At 40.3% G+C, this 21,687-nt stretch overlaps 1 protein-coding gene across 4 annotated transcripts; it reads right to left on the bottom strand.

Annotated features, from left to right (window-relative positions):
- Window positions 1-1,466: 1,466 nt before the first annotated feature.
- Window positions 1,467-21,687, bottom strand: cdca2 (cell division cycle associated 2). Of its 4 annotated transcripts, none has more exons than XM_028034836.1 (14): window positions 21,370-21,687; window positions 20,791-20,974; window positions 19,171-19,307; window positions 17,422-17,569; window positions 16,887-17,032; window positions 12,666-12,786; window positions 12,090-12,394; window positions 9,373-9,424; window positions 9,206-9,280; window positions 8,423-8,544; window positions 7,333-7,389; window positions 7,030-7,101; window positions 3,546-3,720; window positions 1,467-3,391 (listed from the first exon to the last, which is right to left on the bottom strand). In XM_028034836.1, exons 2-14 carry the CDS (start codon window positions 20,972-20,974, stop codon window positions 2,577-2,579), a joined length of 2,409 nt encoding a protein of 802 aa, XP_027890637.1. In that variant the 5' UTR covers window positions 21,370-21,687; the 3' UTR covers window positions 1,467-2,576. The 4 variants fall into 4 exon arrangements, with proteins under 4 accessions (XP_027890637.1, XP_027890638.1, XP_027890636.1 ...); XM_028034837.1 differs by having other exon boundaries at window positions 7,030-7,098; XM_028034835.1 differs by having other exon boundaries at window positions 7,030-7,122; window positions 21,370-21,686.

The raw sequence follows: 21,687 nt of genomic DNA, 5'->3' as shown, positions 1-21,687 counted from the left end.
TCTTTATTTTTTTCCCCACACAAAAATCTACAAAGTGTGGCATGGATAGGACAGTCATAACTCTGCTACTCCTAAATGAAATTCAGTGGGGGATGGTGTGTTCAGGTGATGTGCGGCATTAGTTAAGACGCAAAACATAATGCGAATAATAAATTCAAATTTGGCCTAATCCGACTAGAGCACCTTCTTTAAAAGTTTTATTAGTAAAAAAAAAAAGAAAAAAAAGAAAAAGAAAAACAAAGTTGATGTACCACTTGAAGATACCCAGGGAATGTTTGATTGAGTGCAACAACAACAACTAACAAAAAGGGAAAAGTTCAGTGAACTGCGCTGCAGTTATTGGGGGTATATGTCCTCGCTGCAGCGGCGGCTGTCCAGAGCGGGTCTAAACCAATCACAGCTGTGCGCACACAGACTCACTGTGACAGCAGAGCAAAGAGTGGAGCTCGAGGGTCTCTTGCCTTTGTTTCGGCGCCCTCCTCCCGCTCCGTCTTTCACTCCACAGGAGAGTGGCGTTGAGCTTAGAGAAATACCCTCTTAGCATCAATAATAGAGGCTCACCGCAACGAGCTCAGAAAGGCCAGACAACTTAAGACCATTCAGTTACTAATTAACTAATTGAAACGGGTCTCTAAATGAGGAGGCTCGTGTAACTTGGTGCTTAAAATGAGGCGGAAAATCAAGCGTACAGTGTGCAAAGCGGCGCGGGGCCGCCCCAAATTTGTCAATTGCCCTCTTATCCCTGAGCCTATAAAGAGCCGATTTATAGTCGGCTTTTATTTTTCGATTTCTCCCTGAACTAGTTAGATGGTGACCCCCCCTTCAAACCCCTATGAGGTCAATCCGATGAAGTTGTAAAGTGAGATGTAACCCACATTCACGAGGGCCCCGGCGTTCAGAAAGACCGGGAGAGGAGGCAGAGAAAAACAGAGTGGGAGAGATTCAGTGGGAAGAAATAGACTCCATTTTTTTGTAAGTCCTCCCCTCCAGCTGTCACCCCACTCTCCATCCCATGGGGGGTTGCCAAGGTGACAGGAGGCCACATGTCTTGGGGGCGTCGTTTTTGGTCAAAGGACCCCATTGTTCTGGTGTTAAGCCGTCTTCACTATGCCCGTCTGCCAGGGAGAGGGGGCTTCACACTGCTTCCACACACACACACACGCGTGCGTGTGCACACTCCCTCTCCCGCGCTCTCAGACGGACAACACACACCCACTTGTATGAGACGTGCAGCAGTTCAGTTGTAGACTTCAACACTAGAAAAGTTTCGTTAAATTTCAAAGTTAAAAATGACTGAAACTCGGGGCGTCGTGTGGCAACCCGGTTTACAGAGACCATCGACCTCGAAGTTCGCCTCCCGTCATCGGTTCCTTTTGCCGCAGGTCTTTCCCCCTTTCCTGTGGGATTACTGTAAAATAAAGGCCACTAGAGACAAAAAGAGAGAGAGATTCAAACACGAGGCCAACAAATGTTAAAACCTTTTATATACTATAAGTAAAAAGTTATTCCGCATCAACTTGACATAAATTCAGCACCTGAGACGTACTTAGCACACATTTTATAGTGGTTTAAGTTGGGGTGCAACTCGTCAAAATGTCCACAAGATGGCAGTGTTGCTACACTGCATCCACATACCATACATTACGGCTCATGATTGTGTCCATCCGTCTTCCAATGGAGGGACAGAAGGGACCTTGGCACACACACACACTTACTCCGCGGAGCCAGAAACCTCCAGTGTCCTTCAGCCAAGTGACTGACTTGATGTAAAGGGAGGTAGTCAATTACCCCATGATGGATAGATTACAGTCATGCATCATTCGGGAGGATGTGGGGGAAGCCAATTTCCCGATGTGAACTGAATTTGAAACTCAATTTGTTACTGCTCCCTCTGTTCTTCTCAGATAGATGGATCGGGAAAGCGGCGAGCAGCTGAATTGAATCTATAACTGGTGGACGGTCGGCGAGGTTACGCGTCAATATGTCTCCAGTCGTTTGGCCAGTTTGAAAATGGAAATCTGAACAGTCATTTACGAAGCAGTTTGTTCGGCTAAAGAGGAAGAGGTCTGAGGCGGTAAGTGAGAGGAAACACTGCTTTACTGGAACTGGATGTGAACACACAGATGGAGAGAAGCAGCTGGACTGTTTTACATATGGACACTTTCTGGATCAAGATGATTTAAAAAAAAAAAAAAAGCAGTTTCACATTTGAGCAATACAGTTTAAAAGAAACAAAATCACAGATCCCACATATTAGCAGTAAAGCCATCTTTATCTGTCCACATAGTCGGTATTGACTAGAAGATGCTTGATCCAGTGACTTCAGAGTGGGACAGAGGGGGGACTGAAGATGCACTGTGATTACCAGCTGAGTGGGTGATATTGATCAGGAGGCGGTCAGCAGAGATCATTGGGCTCTTAGTGTATTGACCGACTTCGTTACTCGAGGGAAACTGAAGCCAGATCAAATAATTCACAAGGAACAAAACTGTCAATGCTTTCCAACTAATGTACAACAATCAGTCTCCTTAGAGAAATCGACTTGATTCAAGACAAACGGATCGGAGTCGTAGAAATTATAGCTTCCCTGGTGTCAGATGACTCGATGAGGAGTCCTGCGTCTCCTCGGGCAGAGCCGGTTGGACAGGCAGCGCCGAGCTGAGCCGTCTGTGGCGCATCCTTCTGCGAGTCTCTTTAATTGACTCGGGGGAGGTGTGAGGCACCCAGGTGAGTCCGGTGCTGCTGTGCTCGGAGTTCGCCTGGTTCCTCAGACTGCGGCGTACCGTGCGCTGCCCTCTGGTGGCAACAGGTTTGAAAACGTCCTCAAAATTAAAATCAGCCTGCCAAGGGGGGAGGTCCACATTGGGTCCCCCTTCCTCCTCCTGATTCCCATTCCCCTCGCAGTCGGGTTGGTGCTCCCCTGCCTGATGTGGTTCCAGCAGGGCTGAGCTCCTTCTGCCTTGTTTAGCTTGTTTTTTGGCTGGTTCTGCTTTGCTGGAGTCTTCATCTAAAGGAGCGTAGCTGGAAGTTGGTGTCAACATACTTGCGTCGTTTTCCGATTTGCTTGAGTCGGTGCAGAGAAAATCAACAGAGGGCTCCTCAGGGTCGGCTTCACGTTGCTCACTCTTGGCGAGCATCGACGGAGTTCCCTGTGAAACGTCAACTTCTAATGGCTGCTCTGTGATTTCCTCCTGAAGCACCTCGCAGTCAGCAACACTGACCTTTCTCTTCTTCCGTCCTCTCTTGGCTGTAATCCTCGGCTGCCTGTTGTCCCTCCCTGGACTACAGCTAGGAAGGCTGACAGATTTAATGGTAAAGTTTCCCTCTGTGCAATCCTCTCTATGTAGAGTAACATTTGGCATTTGAAGGTTGATGACATATCCTTGTGTGGCTGTTTAGAGGGGAAAAATAGGAAAAATCTTAGCACTTTGTTTCACTTCTACCTTTTCTGCAAAGGACCACAAAGATTTCTCGGACTCTCCTGAACCAGAAAGACACAAACACAATCAGTAACTGCAGCTAAAGATGGATATAGCAGATTCTACCTGTGGGGCTCTCAAAGGTCTGCTGTCCAGCTGAAGACCGCTGGATGAAGGACAGCCTCTCTGTGATGGGACTCAGGGTGGGGTTCTTGGAAGCGTACGCGCGTGAGCCGTACAGAGAGTAATCTACCTTCTTATTCCAGCGGCAGGCGGCTGAGGGGGCCACCTGTGCACAGGCCTGTCATGATAACAAATTTTGCTGAGCGATTAATTGTCTCAAAAATTATTGCGATAAACGATAATATTGTTTGAAGACCTCTTTACACTGATTTAATGAAAATGACGTAATAATGCATGCGATTTCCTGCCAAAGATAGATACACTTTATTTTCAAAAGAACACTAAACACTGGAACTGATAAACAAAACAACCAAAATCAAAAATAAAATGGATTCTCAGTCTCCATTAACAAAAAATGTACTTGAATAAAAACTAAACAACATAAAGCCAAAGTGGAAATAAATACTGCATTCAACCAAAAGAGTACAGATTATGAAGTCTGTATATTATGTTGCCCTTCAGTAATAATTACATTTAAATAGAGAAGATGGGCACATTGACTTCCTGATGCAATAGTTCACACTACATGATTTTTCCCTTACGACAATCTTTGAATGTCCAACATTCTAAGATTGTTGCTTGCAATTTCGTAACCAATCATCCTGTAGTGTCTCCTCCTGAGTTCTGAGGGGAAATTACGGAGGGGAATCCCAAACAGCTGACACGATGCAACCCGAAGTCCAGCGGACATTGGAGATGATATGTGGAAACAACATTAATGTTTATTCAACATGCAAAGAATATAGAAATGACAAGGGGAGGAGTTGGAGCGAAATTGCTACCGCAGTTGATAAACCCGGTAACTTTTCAGCTGTTCTTCGTTAACGTGACGTAAATAGATTATAATGATTTTCATTCAGTCAGGACTTTACGCTGACACTAGCCACATGCATTGCAGGTAGATTGTAGTAAAGCATTGATTAATGCCTGGTTTTAAAATTAGTTAACTGGACTTGTAGCCATTATTTTGTGCCCATTGTTGGACACCACATGGCAGGAACGAACCCGACGAACCGTTATACCTAGGATTTCTGTCGGCTAATGTGTGGTCTGTCAGGTTTTGAAAATGGGCCGACAATCGGCTGACAGCTCTAAGATCGTGTAGTGTGCGCTGGGCTTTACACTAAGGAAATGAGAAAGGAGGGTCAGTGGAGAGCACCGGAGTTGAGCCTTTTTTCATTCAGTGTCATTAACAGAAAGAGAAAAAGGCCAAAAGAAATGATAAAGCCGATAATTAGGTCGATAGTTTTAATTTATCGTGCGATTAATTGAATTATTGTTTATTGCGACAGGCCTACCTGTACAACAATGTTAGGAAGAAAGAAAAAAGAGGTTAATTCAGCAGTCTGGTCGATATGAACTTGTGTCGTGAAATGTAGACCTCTAAGCTCTTTTTCAAACTGTTTTCTTGGTCTTGTGTTGGTATTGATGGGTGTACTTGCATATTAGTCTCTTTAGTGGACTCCAGGATGAGTCTCTATACACTGCCACCTACTGACAAACTAGTGTAAGTTAACAAAAAAAATTCTACACATTCAGCCAGAAATAATAAATATCTGAGGTACTTCTAATGGCAGAATTGGGTCATTTTAGATGTAATGTTGTGTCTGCATCTTGGATTGTTTTGTTCTTTAGCTGTACTGAATAATTGTTGTAGAATTAGCAATTTGTCAATACAACAAATTTTCCTTCATGCATCAAAGAGCTAGATCAATTCAACATTTGTTAATATGATAATAATAGAGCCACAAGAGATCACTTAAATCAGTTTAAACAAAAACAAACTTATTTGACACGTTTATGTTGATTTTAGGAGGACAATGGATTTTAGAATCCAACTCTTTGTATAAATGACTTAAGTTTTTTAAGCATTTTCCAACAGCATAAGCTGAATGAACAGATACTCAATTGAATTTTATCCATTCATTTAGGCAATTTAGGCCAAGATTCAGAACCAAAACTTTAACGTAGAAGTATCCACGGACATCTTACTTTATCTTCTATATCGCTACATGAAGTAGTAAATGTAGCAATTTATATTCTTCCTAAAGTTCTGTTCCATAGTTGATTAATGTATATTTTACACTTTGAAATGCAGTCAGACTCTGGGTAAAAAAAAAAAAAAAAAAAAACTCATCACAAAACGATTAATTACATGCGCAACCATATTCCTGTCATAAAAGCCACAGCTGCCCTGACACTACATGCCATTTCAAAACCAGTAGAAAGAGCAGATAATGGATCAACAGAGGATTGGGACTGGATTTTTTTTGTTTATACAGGGTTGACTAGACTGTTTCCACGGTAACATTCAAGCGATTTTCCAGGTAGGTTTTCAAACTTTTCCAGCATCACACATTGGAGATTAAAATCCATTCAAATGAACTAAAAAAGATAGTTTGAATTCCCTATTATTTATCAGTTATTAATAATGTCTTGTGACAGCATTCAACAGTCTAAAGCAAGGTAACCAGGTAAACTAAAACATAACCTTCAGACAGATCATCAGTGGAGCAGGTGTTTAAATTAGCTAATCAACCACAGTTGTGTTCAGGCGGTTTTGCAGTTATTAGCAACTGCAAAACAAACATTAAGTCTGAAAACGTAATACTGTAACAGACTGAAGGTTCTGTACTTTGTTTGGGAAATGCTTGCATGTTTTTTGGTATTTAATACAACAAAAAACATATACCAGTGGAGCTGTTGTCAGCTGCTATGGCAACAGGTCTGCGTGTAGCGTAGCTGACACAAGGAGTGAGAAAAAGGAGGAATACAAGTGATTTTGAGGTATTCTTCAACAGTTTTTCTGAGTTATTTTTCCCTTTGCTGGGGCGCATTGCACTAAATTAATAATGTGTGAAATTTCTGGATTTAAATGTGTCTAAACATGCAACAGAGCTCAATTCAATGCTGTTGAACGTAATAACCTGGAAAATGTAACCAGTGTTTTTGGTAGTGTAACCTCCAGTAAGTTTGGCTTTCCTGTACAGTCACTAGTTTTAGTGACATATTTAAAGATGTTTTAATATGGGCAAAAAACAAATGTACAAAAGATCAACCTGAAAAAGGTATTTTTAGATCTAGCACACCTGCAAGACCCTCCTTTTTTGAACTCCTCATTGATTTACGCATTCCTTGCTACGCTACTGTAGTAAAAAGGAAAAATACTAAAAATGTTCTGGCGCTCCCAGTATAGTTTTAATTTGACATTTTTGTCCCTCATGTCAAGAGTTTGGACACCTCCGCTCTACGGCAATCTATGCTCGGCTATAGAGAGATAAATACACATGTAGGTGCAATATATCTCTCTCCTGAAGTCGAGCAAAGTAAGTCGGAGTGAGATCGCGCACACATCAAGTCTATGTCTGGCTTCCGGCGTTATGTGTGCAGAATCCTCAGAGAAGAGGAATGTAACAAGCAGACCCACCTTCATCTTCCTGCAGGCCGACTTGGCAGCAGATCGTGTCGACCTCTTCAGGGGTTCGCAGTCCTCTGGCTGCTGGAGGAACAGACAGTTGGCCTGAGGATACAGCATAAGCACTGAGTGTCTGCCGACGCTCTTCCACACACCGAGTGGAAGTTTTAGAGAGTGATAAGGTTCATATCCAGAAGGAATTAAGCAGTAGATTAGATGGGAGCGGGCAATGACCCCTGAATTATTAAAAAGTTGATCTTATTTGGCAACTGAAGAGTTCTACAAGTAAGAATCAGGGAGAAACAGTGAGCAGACCTTTCTCTTTCGCTTGCCGGGCCGAGCTCGAGGCTCGCTTTCAGACGACTTTTTGTTCTGTGGAGAGACAGGTTCACACGTTTACAGACTTGTTAAAAGCTTTGCTGCTTTGTATTAGAAAAAAACAAAAAAATCTATTGTAAGAGGACAAACTTTGTCCAAATAAAAACTTTAAATGTAAGTAAAGTTTCATGTGTTCATGCACTTAATAGAAAACTGATTTCTCCAGTATTTTCTCAGCTGCAGATCCCTGATTGGGGAAGATGGAGGGAAAATTGGCAGCTTCTTGTGACTGACTAATGCCATCATTTTTTTTTATAACTACACAGTATTTATGTTGACATTTTGCCATTACTGTGCAGAATTTTTGTTCTTTATACAGTATTCTATCTCTGTGTGAGTCTATTTGTTGTTGCCTGTCACTTTGCTGTTGTTGCACAGAAATTTCCCCATTGTAGGACAAGAAAAGGTATGTCTTTTCTATTGTAGTTTTCACTGAACATGTCAACATCAGGGTATCTGCAGGCTCCAGCAAGTCAAATTTAAGACTTTTTAAATCCACTTTTAATTAAATTTAAGCTAGAAAAAAAGAATATAAATATGGCACACAAAAATGCTAGCTAGCAAAGGTACATTAGCAGCTAGATACCAGTAGCCTCAACTGCCTCAAGTCACAGAACACAATTAAGATGTCTGCACTTAAACTTTCGCCTGACAGAAAAGTCCCACAATGAAGAAAATAGCTGTATACGAGATTAAATAATCCTGTAAAGACAAAATTTAAGACCTGTACTTAACGTATTTAAGGCCAGCCTACATTTTTAAATGGCCTTAATTGTCAATAAATGGATTTAAGACTTCCTGAAACCCGGACATGTTCAGCAGACACCCTGAACATGTCCGTTCAGGGTGTGAAAATGTTAAAGTAGAACCATTTATAAGACGTGGAACAAATTTGGACTTTGTTTTTTGCTATCCCTAGCTGAATTAAACATTTACAGTTCAAACAATCAGATAAACGCAATGACTTCACCCAGGCTGCTCTTTCACAAATGCTTGATCTTGACATTTAGTCAGGATGGGGTCACACCTTTGCTCTGATTCTGTTTGTGGACTGGATCGGAGTCGGACTTTCAGCGTCGCCGTCAAGTTGATTCTCCTCAGCCGTTGACTGATCCGTCTGAGAGGTTCGGTTCGGTTCCGAGTCGGATTCTGAGGCAAAAAAAAAAAAGAAGCAGCAGCAAATCGGCTGAAATAAGCTTTAAATAACTGGCCTTCAGCTACAGTTGATAATGATTCTAATTTCATGGACGGTTACGATAACAGTATGCCCACAGATATCGCACAGCTCACGTAACTGCTAATGCCTTATATACGTAGGAAAGATGGTGGTGATTAATAAGAACAGCAGGGCTAGGATGCAGCAGGACAACAGCCATGCATGGAAAATACTTTCATATTTCAAATATGAACACATCAAAACGTTCCACCAACTATTTGCTTTTCAACTTCTTTCAACGCTGAAAATAAATGCATGAATAAATGAACACAAGCCTCCTAAAGACGATTCTGACAAATAAAAATAAGCTGAAGCTTAAAAGGCATCAAAATGCTCTGTATACACTTTAAGTGAGAAGTAAACAACGTAGCAAAGAGAAAGCATCAAATAGGATTATGTCAAGGGGAAAAAGGAAAAGTCTGCTAGTCACACTTCAAACTGGAATAATAACCTAATAAAACATATGATCTGTTTGTTTCCATGCAGCCACTACCTAAGAGAAGCAACTTAAACAAGAGTGTCAAATCCTCCCATTCCTCCGATTTAATTATTGTGGCTGAGATGAAAATGTGGAAAGTATGAGAAGCAGTTTACCTTGCAGATGTTGAGAGAGCGACTCCTCATGGAAAGCCATGTTTAAATTTAATGGCTGAGCATTAAAAGGACAATCTAGAAGTGCAAAGAAAAGAAAAAACAAACATGGTTATCACAGACAGCAGGACGAAAACAAGAACATCAACATCAGAAGAGTTCTACTCAACCTGCTTCACTCGACACAGCCGAGTTCATCTCCTCCATGGCCGGGAAAAAAATCTAAGAGAAAAAATAATTTAAGTATTTGTTTAGCTTTAGGCTTTAATGGACCTTACCAAGCTCCGCCCACAACCGACCCAGGTGACCAAAGCCTCGTAGGCATTGTTTCTATGTAAACATGACTGGATTAGTGCATCATTTCTACCGGATTTTCACAATATATCAGTCAATACAATGGACAGAGTTCATGTCATCATCTGGGAGGAGGTTACTGGTTTCTCAGTCACAAGCTGGTTGCAAACCTGAGGCCAGCAGGTGTCAGTCAGTTATGGTAGATCTGAAATTTGGTTTGATGACGTCAATATGAGAAGCTACAGACTGATAGGAGGAACCAAAGAGCTCTGGAAAGGTAAAGGCAAATCTTCTGAAGTTGGGATATAATTAATTTAATTTCACATAATTATCGCGGTAGAAGCCATTTGTTTGTTAAAATGTTATGAAATATATTTGTTCTATTTGATGTTTGTTGTGAATGACGTAAACTCACAAGCGAACGAGGTAATTAGTCCAACGTTTAGAAACTACAGCGGGTGTAATGAGCCACAGCAAAGGTAAACAAAGGTAAAATAACCTGAACAGGTGATCAACTCAAAACCACTCCTACCTTTTTACTCTCTCTCTCTCTTTGTAGTTTAAGCACACCTGTTACCGTGGCAACCGCCTGCGCCCCGCAAGACGAGCAAAGATTACTTTAAAAACATAACATTCAGTCCGTTACGATATCAAGTTTCCAGCTTGATATTTATTTCTCGATTATTAATCAGCGCGATGGTTGATTGACTAGCTGTACTTGGTGCTAACGTGGCTAACAGGAGTAGCAGTTTAGTCCAAAGCCTTTTCTGCTAAAATAAAATCTTTAGTGTATGTCAGATACAGCAGTGGTCCCCAACCTTTTTGGTGGCGCGGACCGGTCAGCCTTTCGCAATTTTGCTGTGAACCCGGGGGGTTGGGGGGGGGGGGGGGGGGGGGGGGGGGGGGGGGGGGGGGGTGGGAGCACAGTGAACCCTCGTTTTTCGCGGAGGTTACGTTCCAAAACTGAACCCGCCATAGGCGAAATCCGCGAAGTAGGCCCTTTATTTTTTTACAATTATTATACAATAAAATACTCCATAACACATTGAAACTAAAGAACAAAACCTTTTAACGGGCCCAAACATTTAACAAATAAAAAGTACTGTATAAACATTTTTTTTTTTTTACAAATAACTACTGTACTGTAAAATAATAATTTTAATATGAACTGAAGGCGGATTCCCGTGCCCGAATTGCGGAGATCAGCGCCGCCCCACCGCGATCTGAGTCATTGGATTAGAACGGGACAAAATATTATGAAAAAAAACAAAACAAAGTACAGTAGGACAAATAGTGACTCACGTGTATTTCACTGCTCTTCTGACTGAGCCGCTGCATCCTGACTCCACTCTGTAGCGGTTTTTTTTCTTCTTCTAAAGCCCGCGGTGCAGGTGTGTTTTTTCGAGAGAAGAACATAGTTATCGGTAGTTGTTGTCGCTCTTTTTAATTCTGAGCAAAAAGATTCTTATAAACCGACATGCCACCATCGATTATGTTAAATTTGGCAAGCGGTTTTACGTACATTTACATATTAAACCGCAATGTTGTTGACACATAGGTAAAGAAGCGGAGAGACTGTTTAGCCAATCAGAATGCAGAACACAATGCACAATCCGCGAAACAGAGAGACCGTGAAAGGTGAACCGCGAAATAGCGAGGGTTTACAGTACTCCGATGTTGTTTTGTTAGTCATTCTGCTGCAAGTTGGCTCAATTTTGACGCGCAAGACGTAACCGGTAAAATCCGGTTTAGGATTTTCAAAATAAAAGACCAGGAAGTAGTTCATTATTTCTTGCGCGGCCCGGTACCAATTGGTCCCGGTGGTTGGGGACCACTGACACAGTATACATTGCATATTGATCTGTTTAGCTAACGTAAGACTGTGTAGCAGACAGGCTTCAAGGTGTAGAAGTTGTACCAGTTCTGCCATTATGCTGTACTTAGCTAACGGGAAGCTAAGTGTGTTTGTGAGACGGCCACGCACGTGACCACGTAGAATGGGCATCAGCCAATGAAACGCGCCCCTGTGGTAAGGTCCATAGAACAAACGTCACAAAGGCTATTTTAAGAATTTAGTTGTTAGCGTGGTCACCGTTATAGCATTAAACAAAGACTATTTTGGTGTGTTACGGTAGGTTTTATTGGACGATAAATTGTCCCAGAAATTATTTCAATCAACAATGATATAGTTGTTTTGAGACCAAACAAACAAAACAACTAAAATCAGCCGTAATTTCATAGCTGCTTTTGAAAAAGAAAATCAACTTCACATCAGTTCGAAATGCCAATAGATTCACAAACACAAAAAGGATAGTTTGTCCATGATTTCGGCATGTTTTAGTTAGCTTTTACCACATTAATTACCATTTTCATTTGTTTCAGTTACCGAAAATACTTTCTCAGTTTTCGTTAGCTTTAGTTAACTACAATAACCTTGGGTTGTACTGAGTGTCAAAGGTTCACCTGCTTTTCTACAATATTAAAAGGGAGCGTTTCTGTAACGACTGTTGTCCAAATGAAAATGAATGATTTTAATTTATTGTGCGATTAATTGATTTATTGCTCGTGGAGACAGGTTTAACACCACACACACCTTTCTGTCCTCGCCGTCCTCTCTCTCCTGCGCCACTCTGTGTTTGCCAGGCATTGAGAACGTGGGAGAAGCACCAAACCCAGCGAGGCTGAGAAGCTCCAGCTGGTCTTCTGAGTCGCTCCTCTGCGGCGTCTTCAGCACCGAGCGCGGCTGCAGGCCCCCGCCGGGAGTGGCCGGGAGTGCTGGGGTGCCCCCCTTCTTTAACGGAGTGCTGGGGGGCAAGTTCTTATCGAAGAGCTCGGGAGATAAAGGACCCCCGAAGCGCACCTGCTTCTTCTTCACTGCAAGTGCCCCGTCCGAATTTACTGTAGCAAAGCAGCGAAAGCTTAAATTTACAAACATTGCTGCCATTTTTTATTTCAGTGTAAGAACTTGTGTACAGCTGACTCTATCATTTACTAATAATTGTGTGGAAACAAGTCAAGTTGTACAGCTTGGTACATAACAATGAAGCCCTGCAGACAAGGCTAGAGTAAAAGAAAAAAAAAAAAAAGAGCTGCACTGAGCATTAAATCTCAAAGGCTAGACTAAAACAAGATCAAAGGCCAGCATCCCTCAGTGTGTGTGTGTGTTTACCTGGAGATTTCATTTTTAGTAGAGTAGGAAGAGAGGGGATGTGGAGGGGATGGGAGTCTGAAACGGCTGAGGGGTCGTCAGAGGGAGGTCGGCCTGAGCTTTGGTGTTTACAGGAAGCGTCCTGTTAGCAGGGAAAGTGTGGGATACTCAGTGAATCTGGGCTGCAGTTGAAAGGACAGCATGCTGCTGCTGAATGGGAGTCTGCTTCAGGACAAAATGGTTTTATTTAGGGCCGCCTCAGGCAAAAATTATTTTCAGAGCGCAGCCAAAGATAAATTGTCAGCCAGTAAGAGTTGTCTCTGATGATAGAGCAGTAAAGGCGTCACTCCTCACTAAGTAAGCGAAAGAAAATTTGGCTGATGCAACAAAAGCCTATAAGCAAAAGCATTCCTGTTTCTGTCACAGCAGACTCATTTCTTAAAAGTGCATCTCTTAAATATGGCCGCTGGCAAATAAAGTGTTTCTGCAATATGGTGTCGACACTAAAGGGAGTCGCGTTTCAATCATTCCTTTCCTTTTGCAGATCATCCACTCCAGACCCGTTTGGAACATCGGTCTTCCTCTATGGCTGCCAAATGCTTTCACACCCCGATGTGGGATAAGATAAACATTTGCTTATACCAGGAGTCCAAACTTTCTGTACACCAACACGTGCTTTTGCATTGAGCATATAATTGCGCAAATTCGAATTACGAAAACAGATTTTGAAAGAACTCGTGTTTTTCAATATGACGTTTGTGTGTTAGGATGAGGTGTAGTAGTAGCAGTATTCAAGTTTGTGTATGTTACAAACTGCAATGGATACACTTTTCACATCATAAGTCATGTGATCAACAATCGGATTTTACTACTGGCAGAAACCACAAAGACGACAACAGGAAGTGGTAGGAGGACGACAGCACGGCATGTTTTTAAAAAATAATAATAAATATCGCACGAACAAACTTAATTTAATTCTTATTTAAACGGCGCAAAATTGTGTGTGTGTTGTTGTTTTTTTTGTTTTAAGAACACAGATTGTTGTGGATCCTGTAATTGTTATCTTTGGAGGCTCATATTCTCAATATCAAACAACCTCTTTAACAGCAACTCTCTTTTTCCCATCTGTTATTGCGTCTGTTGCTATGGAAACCACATAAACCACCATCCATCTCTGCGCCTTAAGGATGTCAAGTTGCTCTTTAAAATTGCAAAAAATTAATTATTATGCAAAGCGACAATTCCAACAGATTTTTTATAAATGGCAACCATTTATCAAATACATTAATTCTTTAGGACCTCTGTGGTGTGTTATGTTGCATAGAGTAACTTATTTTCCTCTAGGTTCTTTTCTTAGTATGAGACTTTGGTTGCTCAGGGAATGAAGAAAGGAAAAGAAAGAGAAAAAGAAAAGAAGAAAAAGAGCAGGTTTAATTAACATGGCTTTGAGGTGTTTTCTCTCTTGTCTTCACACTATATAAATGAATGGATTTGCAATCAAAAGTAAATCAGAATAAAACAAACAAAGAAAAAAAACTTCAAGAGATGACAAATCCAATGAAATCTCTTAAGATCAACTCTTTCATCGACAATAACACAACTCAAAACCAACCATTTGAGACTTCAGACTACAGTGTAAACTAATAAACCAAAAACAAAACAGATTCAGACAAACCTGATGAGCAGATAGATAAACACCAAACTTTCATCAGCAAATCATCAGAGTTTCACCTTTAAATTTGTTCGTGGGCAGTCAGTGCTATTCTGTGTGGAAGTTGGAAATGTCAGCCTGACTGTGACTGTCACAGCAGCTCCACCACCACATATGATCGACATCCAGTCTGGAAACCTGAATGCAGACGAAGAGCTCAGTGACTGGGACTCACTGAGCTCTGAACACAAGACACCCAGCTGCAAAGTGGCCATAGAAATGATGAGAGCACTTGGACCTTTTCATCTCAGATTAAAGCAGAAACAGGAAGGCAGGAGAGGAGGGGAAAACCACTTAGAGTCACAGAGCTGACATGGCAATATTTCTAAATATGGAATACTCTTTCTGGTTCCCTGCATGACTTCACAGCTGAGCGCTTCATAGAAAGACATCACTTGATCTTATTCTATTAAAGCAAGGCTCTGAAGTAGAGCAGCGGTGTAAAGGTCTCTGTAGTAACACCTGTTATGTAGCTGTAGCTAAATCAGATTTTACTAAGTGTTTTGCTCCTTCCTTGCTGATGCATAGGTGTGCTTAGTAACCCTGAGGGATCAGGCCTATAAATACTTATCTTTTTACATTTACCTTTCTGCTCTTTGGCTGAATTATTACAGCTTGGTTGAACCTGATGCACATGCCACCATGCAGAGTGAAAGGAGTCTCCACGTTAAAAGAGTATGCAGTTCCAGAGATGACGCTACGCAAAGGTTGATTGGCACATAACATAAAGAACAGAGCATGAAAGAGAGCAATAATCGCAGACTGGAGAAGAACAAAACACAACAGCAGCAACAGGCGTCTCCTTTGACTTTCCACAGCAGATGAAAGTAAAAGCACAAATAACGGCTTGAAACCGAGCAGAAGTAAAGGAACGCTTGCAAGACTGTTGGTGAAATTGCACCAACGAGCCAAGGCAGATAAGACACTTGCAGCACTAGAACGAGGCAGACAAAGTGACATGTTGCTACTGTCAGGCTTCCTCACCTACGACAGTCGATTCTCACTGTGACAGCAATGTCATCCAAACACTGCTGTTTACTTATTGGGAGATGAAGATGTAAATGTTCCAGATGGATGTTATTGTTTCTGCTTAAAGACTTTGAAAAACAAAAAGTACAGTTTGTGCTTTCTTCTATAGGATTAGTGGATTTAAGGTGTTTTATGCTGCTAACTGAAACGCAGGACTCTCATTAGTCACACGATTACATTTATACCTACTAACCTGCAGCTGTGAAAGGAGAAATTCACACAGAAACAGAATCTAAAATGAATCCATACACAGAATAAACACACAGCTAGAAAACTAAATGTTTTGGAAATGGGTATTATGGCAGTTTTTATCATTAGTTACATGATGGACATTTACAATCGCAAAAAACTACATGCCAGCAAAACTAAATATAAATATATTTAATAATATAGCTGAATGCAGTTATTGTGAGAAGCCTTTCTGTGTTTGTTTTTTAAGAGATTTATGTTGGTAAAATAGATGTGATAAAATGTGTTAATGAAAGTTTAAATATCTATTGTGAATTGCTGTTAGTCATCCAAAATGTTTCATGCTGGATCCATCATTACATCTTACTGTCCTAACAGACTGGGCACTCTATTAATGAATCAATCTATAATTATTACTTTCAGACAGTAGTTGATATAGTCTCAAAGTATATTGCAATAACAAAGATGGGAACAAAACATCTTGAAAAGCTTGATAAAATGACTAACTGCATAGCAGCAGAAATTTCTGTGGTGTTGCCTTGGAAAAGTTCAAATGAACCTGATAAAACAACAAAGTTTAGATAAAATTTAATTTAGTTTAAATGGCATAGACATAAGTAGGTTATTATATATTGTATGTATTTTACAGGGCTAAAACTACAAGTTAATACAAGAAAGTAAAGAGAAAATTTCTATTAATGTAAATTTATTCTGAGACCATTAGAGATGTGACGTATTTAGAAAGCGACCTCTAAGGTAAACCTTTTTTTTCCCCTTCAAACAGTTTGGAGTAATAATGTAAATGGGACTTTTAGATGGAAATCACATTAACAATTACATTTTTTCAATCAAGTTATATTTTGAGACAAATATTATTTTAGAAAATGACTGAACTGCGCTAGTTGTTTTTTCTTTTAAAGCAAACTTGATATGTTTTCCTAAAGTTTCTTCCTTTATGGAGAAGAAGTTAATCACCAGTCGTCTTAAAATAAAACTTTCTGTATAAACTCCAGGCTGTTGTTAGGAAAAAAATATTAAAATCCTCCCCTAACAAAAAAAACACCTAAATTCAAATATCCCCAAAAAGTTGTCACTGGTTTTAACATTTGCTTGTGTATGAACTATTTTGATTAAAAAGTTTTTATTTTTGTAAAACCAGCCTTTTCTATTTAATAACTGGACAATACCTCTCGCAAAGAATCGGCAAATCAGCTTGTTTTTTTTTTGTCACCAATAGCTTTCATTTAAAAATGATGTTGCTTTTATGTAAACAAACAGTAGTTATGCAAGTGTGTGTGTGAGAAAATGCATACCTCCTGTTCCTTCAAACTAGAGTGATGGCCAGAGAAATTCCCCTCTCTAATCTCCACACTGCAGCCGTCCAGGGGGGCCGGCCGCCTGGGTTTGCTGCCTGCAGCTGGTGGGTTGTTCTCTTTCTCTTCACTACAGCTGAGCCCATCTGACAAGTTGGAAAATAAACAAAACAACACATATTCAAAAAGTGGATAAATTACATAAACACAGGAAACAAAAAGGAACCTGGGGGACGTCAGCATCCAAACAAAATGAAACCGTTTTATCAAAATGACTTTAAAACCCCTCAATTAGAGGAAAGGCAGATAAGTCTCACTTGTAAAGTGGCCTATTTACAAAGCTTGGCCGAGCTCAGCAGAAACGATTGACTGTAAATGTCAGAGTGAGACTTATGCAGTGCGGGGTGTTAATCCGAAGCTTTTGAACTGTGTCTCCAGACATTAGATAGAGAAAAGAAAAAAAATAATCTTCCTAGCGTGGATCTCCACAGAGAAACAAAAACTGCTAATCCTGCGGTGACGTGGGCCGCCTCACCAGACGGACATTCTCTGGTGGAGATGCGTCCTGCGGCATTGCCGCCCGGCGCTGGGGTCGGATCGCAGCCGTCGCTCTCCGCCACGTCCATCAGGATCTGGAAGGAGGCCATCTTTTGCCTCAGCATGGAGGCGATCCGGGGGACGGCCTGGGGGTTGGCATGGCAAAAAAATTTAAATAATAATAAAATAAACACATCTACTCAGTGATGCAGCTTGGCAGCTCATAAACTTTTGAAATGACCAAAGTGTTATTACTGAGAGGGAGCACATCTATCACTCACACACACACACACACACACAACCCTGGTTTGCTTAAAGAGAGCCACTTGAATATTTTTATTTCCTCACAGACAGCGAGTTAAATGCAATTAGAAAAACGTCTCACTTCACTTTGGTGACTCACCCCGTGCAGAGTGGAGGACTGGTAGGTTTCAGAGAGAAAAAAGCTCCAGAGTGTTGACAGAAACTTTTTAAAACTCTTTTTCAGCATAATTCACTTCTCCTCTCTGCCATATAGGAAAGTCATGTTTCAAAACAGTCGCAGTGGAAAAACTAAATGATTAAAATGCTAACTTTTTCTTAATCATCAGCACATCAGAGCAGATGAGCAAATGTCATTGGCTGACAGTTTCTGGTCTCCACCTCTTGTCCCTGATTGGCTATCTTCAGCTTTTTTTTTTGGAGGTGGAGCAAAAAGTGTTAAAGTTTCTAATTTAAGTATTAATCAAAACCAATTTGTCAAATACCTTTCAGTAAAGCGCACAAGCATTAAAATTAAATATTGTGTCTCTCCAGAAAGCACTTCTCTAAAAATATAGATATTCATTTTATAAAGTAAAGATTATTATATTGGTTAATTTCACATGGTGTGAAATATGTCAAGATTTACAGAGACTTAATAATTCATTTTATTTGTTACTTCTTTTGCTTTGTTTATTTATTTTTGGATAGATATTTAAAATGTCTTCCAGTCCTCGTGTTAAATGTTCATTAGAATTTAAAGTTTATTGATCTTTGATCATTTGCATTATTATGTCATTTCCATTATATTACTTGAAAATGGTATCAAAGCAACAAAAGTATCGCAGTAACTTCTGGGACGATTTATCATCCAACAAAATTTGTTAATGTGACAGGCCTCAGTGTTGCTTCACTCGTGTCAAACCACTGAATCAGACATGTCTGAAGAGTTTATCTGGGCTAAAGACAAAAACAGCTGGACTGTTGCCCAGTGGACCAAAGTCTTCTTTTTAGATAAAAGTGAAGTTTGAATTTCAGACACAGAATCAAATTCAAAATATTGAACTTTTACACGTTATTGTGATTTTTTTAGATGTAGCTGGCTATGTACTGGCTGCTCCTTAGATGTATTTTAAACAGAAACTCAAAGGTTTCTGGGATCAAAGCCGGTTGGGACTACAGTGTTGTGTTCACATGCTGCCAATAAGACATGGCGATAACTGCAGATTTATAGACACAAACCAACCTTGTGTCCATGTTCTGGGACTAAAAAGAGGAAAACCTCCCTCAGTAATTCAAACAATTACTCATCACCTACGCTCTCAGAAACGTCCATCTTCTATGTGACTTAAAGGTTCATTCAGCAACAGGGAATGAAGTAACCCTGCGCTAAGGACGCTGCTGTGTGCAGGATTTAATGTCCCTACGCAGATGAACAAATGATTAACACGAGAGCAAATCAGTCGCAAATGTTCCGCTATCTAAGCGCGGCGTTTATCTCGCCCACCTCTGGGGTGTGTGAGGCGGGCGGGGTCTTCGTCCTCTGCTGGGCCCTGAAGCGGATGAGGGAATTTGTCTCCGGCGAGCCCCGGGCGCCGACGTTGGATCTCCGCCAGGCCTTTATCTGTGCGAGGCGGGATTTGTCTGGAGGAGGAGGAGGAGGAGAGAGCGGTGACACTCAGCTGGTGTCAGAAGGGACATTACACAAATTCTCTTTTCTCATCAACGACCCATCCTCGTACAAGTCCCAATCGTTGTTTCTATCTCATGCAGGCTCCATAAATCATGAGAGGGATGGATCCGGCGACACTGTTGGCTCCCGGATCATTTTGCGATACTGGTTTGTTCAAAAGCAGGACACATTAGTTGATCATATCGTTTAGCATTTATCATGAAAAGTTTTGATTGATCGACGTCTTGATTAATTTCAATTAATGATGTTAAATAAAAACCAAACAAAACTGATAGTGTTATCAGAAATATGATATTTACTATCTTCTCCACTATTTGTTCCACGAGAGTATCAATAAATATGAGTAAATTTGAAAATATGATTAAATTAAGTACCTGTATGCAGATTTGGTGATATAAATAACAGTTCTTTAGGTAAGTAGCGTCCTGAAGATGCCTATTTCACATATGAATGTTTTTCAATAGAAGTTCCATAAGCTGGAATATTATTGAAAAACCCATTTATTTTAAAAACTTTATCACTAAATGAAACATAATATTGATCAATTACACGAAGATGGACGTTTGAGAGCCGTTCAAACATCTGTTAATGATGATCATTTCCTACTTACACTTAATGAAACATGACATTTAATGTTAGAATTTTACATTAGATCAATAATAAAATATTAAAAACAGTAATGGAGGATTAATGAAAAGTGTGTTTAAGACCTGCTTAGATTTTTATTTTTAAGGTACCTTTAATTTAACAAACAATAGTCATGGGGATGTATATTATTATTTATTAAATATGACTGTACAGTGTTATGTTTTCCTCTGTTTTATTCTGCAGGCAAAGATTCACTTTTGGTGAGATGTTCAAAGCTTAGAATGTCGTTTTAGAAATTATGATTTGAGGACGCTCAAACTAAAAGGTGGTACAGTAAATGCACACCACACTTTTCAGATTTTAAAAAAAATATATATTTTTTTGGTTAAAAAAAAAAGAAGATTGTAATCAACTCCACAATTACAAGTTGTTTTGTGTTGAGGTTTTTTTTCTACTGTAATAATATACAGAAAACTGTGCAACACTTCTGCAATGCACTGCACGTAACTACTGATGAGGCTCTGCTGTTAAAATGGGTTTATAAACGTCTCTACTACGGTAAGGTGTGTGTATAGTTGTAGAAGATGGCGTGTTGCTGCAGTGAGCTGGATGTGATGTGCTGCTTCACATCTGAGTGACACATTTTCAGCCGAGGCGGCTCATGTGGAGCCGAGTTGCTAAAATTAGGTTTCAGACATTACATGCTGCCAGGGATAAAAAATAAAAAACTAAATGACATCCTGCTAAAACTCTAATTTCTGCGATGATAATAAGAAACAACGTGGCTTTGGATGGCGTGTGGATCATACACTGTCCTCGTAGTCAACAACAGATCGGGCTTCTTACCTTTACAGTTTGATGAGGATGGAGTAAAACTCTCCACAGAGATGCCGAACTGACGTGGCGTGAGCTCAGAAAAGTTTAAGGGAGTCGAGATTTCATTCATGCCAGCAGGAGCGTCTTCCTGTGCGGGAGACATGCTCTCCTGACCCCCCACTGGGACTTTGGTGACTGCCTGATATGTAGACATCTGTTGACAAAATGTTGGCGCGTCACATGAGGAGCAGGTAAACGTAAAAATGCATCTGGACGTTTTTATCTATTATACTTTTTGCAATATTTATTTGCGTATTGGGCTCAATAGCTTCTAGAAAAGCAGACGAAACTTTTTCTTTTTTTTTTTCTTTTTTTAACAAAACATGGTTCTAGAGTAACAAATACGTAACATGCATTACAGGCAAACAAAAATACACAGTACTACTGAAAACGTATGAATTGCAGCTAAGTGTTTGTAGCCGGAAGAAACTCCAATAGCAAAGCTATTAGGCAGCGCTACCTAGTTTTGACACTATGACCTGTAACAAGTTGGCGAACTGCAGCAACAACTGGTGAAAACAACTCATTAACAGCAAGTGAAACTCTTACCTTAAGCGTCCAACTTAAAACCTATGTAAAATGTCCTAAATGTCTATTCATATACGGTCGAAAAAACGAACAAATATTCTTAAAAACTTTGTGTAGCAACAAGGCATTCAAATCGCCCTCCACGGTTGAGCTAAGCGCCACTGATAGATCCCTCCGCGGAGCAGCTAATACAATTCTTAAGCAGTACACTGAAAACCGGACATAGTATGTTTTACTACATCCTCAGGTGACCTAATTACAGCTCGGAAATAAGCCTACACTAAAGAATACCGATAACATGAAAAATTGTGCAATATTCATTGGAACTATTTTCTCATT

This window comes from Xiphophorus couchianus, chromosome 12, assembly GCF_001444195.1.
Source record: "Xiphophorus couchianus chromosome 12, X_couchianus-1.0, whole genome shotgun sequence".
In the NCBI taxonomy this organism is placed as follows: Eukaryota; Metazoa; Chordata; class Actinopteri; order Cyprinodontiformes; family Poeciliidae; genus Xiphophorus; species Xiphophorus couchianus.
Note: the sequence above shows the minus strand (reverse complement) of the source record. Positions and strands in the feature narration are given on the sequence as shown.

What these genes read in the sequence shown, in the direction of transcription:
- cdca2 (XM_028034835.1), bottom strand. Translation starts at nt 20,974, where the DNA reads ATGTCTACATATCAGGCAGTCACCAAAGTCCCAGTGGGGGGTCAGGAG. An exon ending in CTAGTTTGAAGGAACAGGAG is followed by an intron (nt 12,787 to 16,886) that starts GTATGCATTTTC and finishes CCCTGCTAACAG; the next exon opens with GACGCTTCCTGTAAACACCA. An exon ending in GACCTTTGAGAGCCCCACAG is followed by an intron (nt 3,392 to 3,545) that starts GTAGAATCTGCT and finishes CCCTCTAAACAG; the next exon opens with CCACACAAGGATATGTCATC.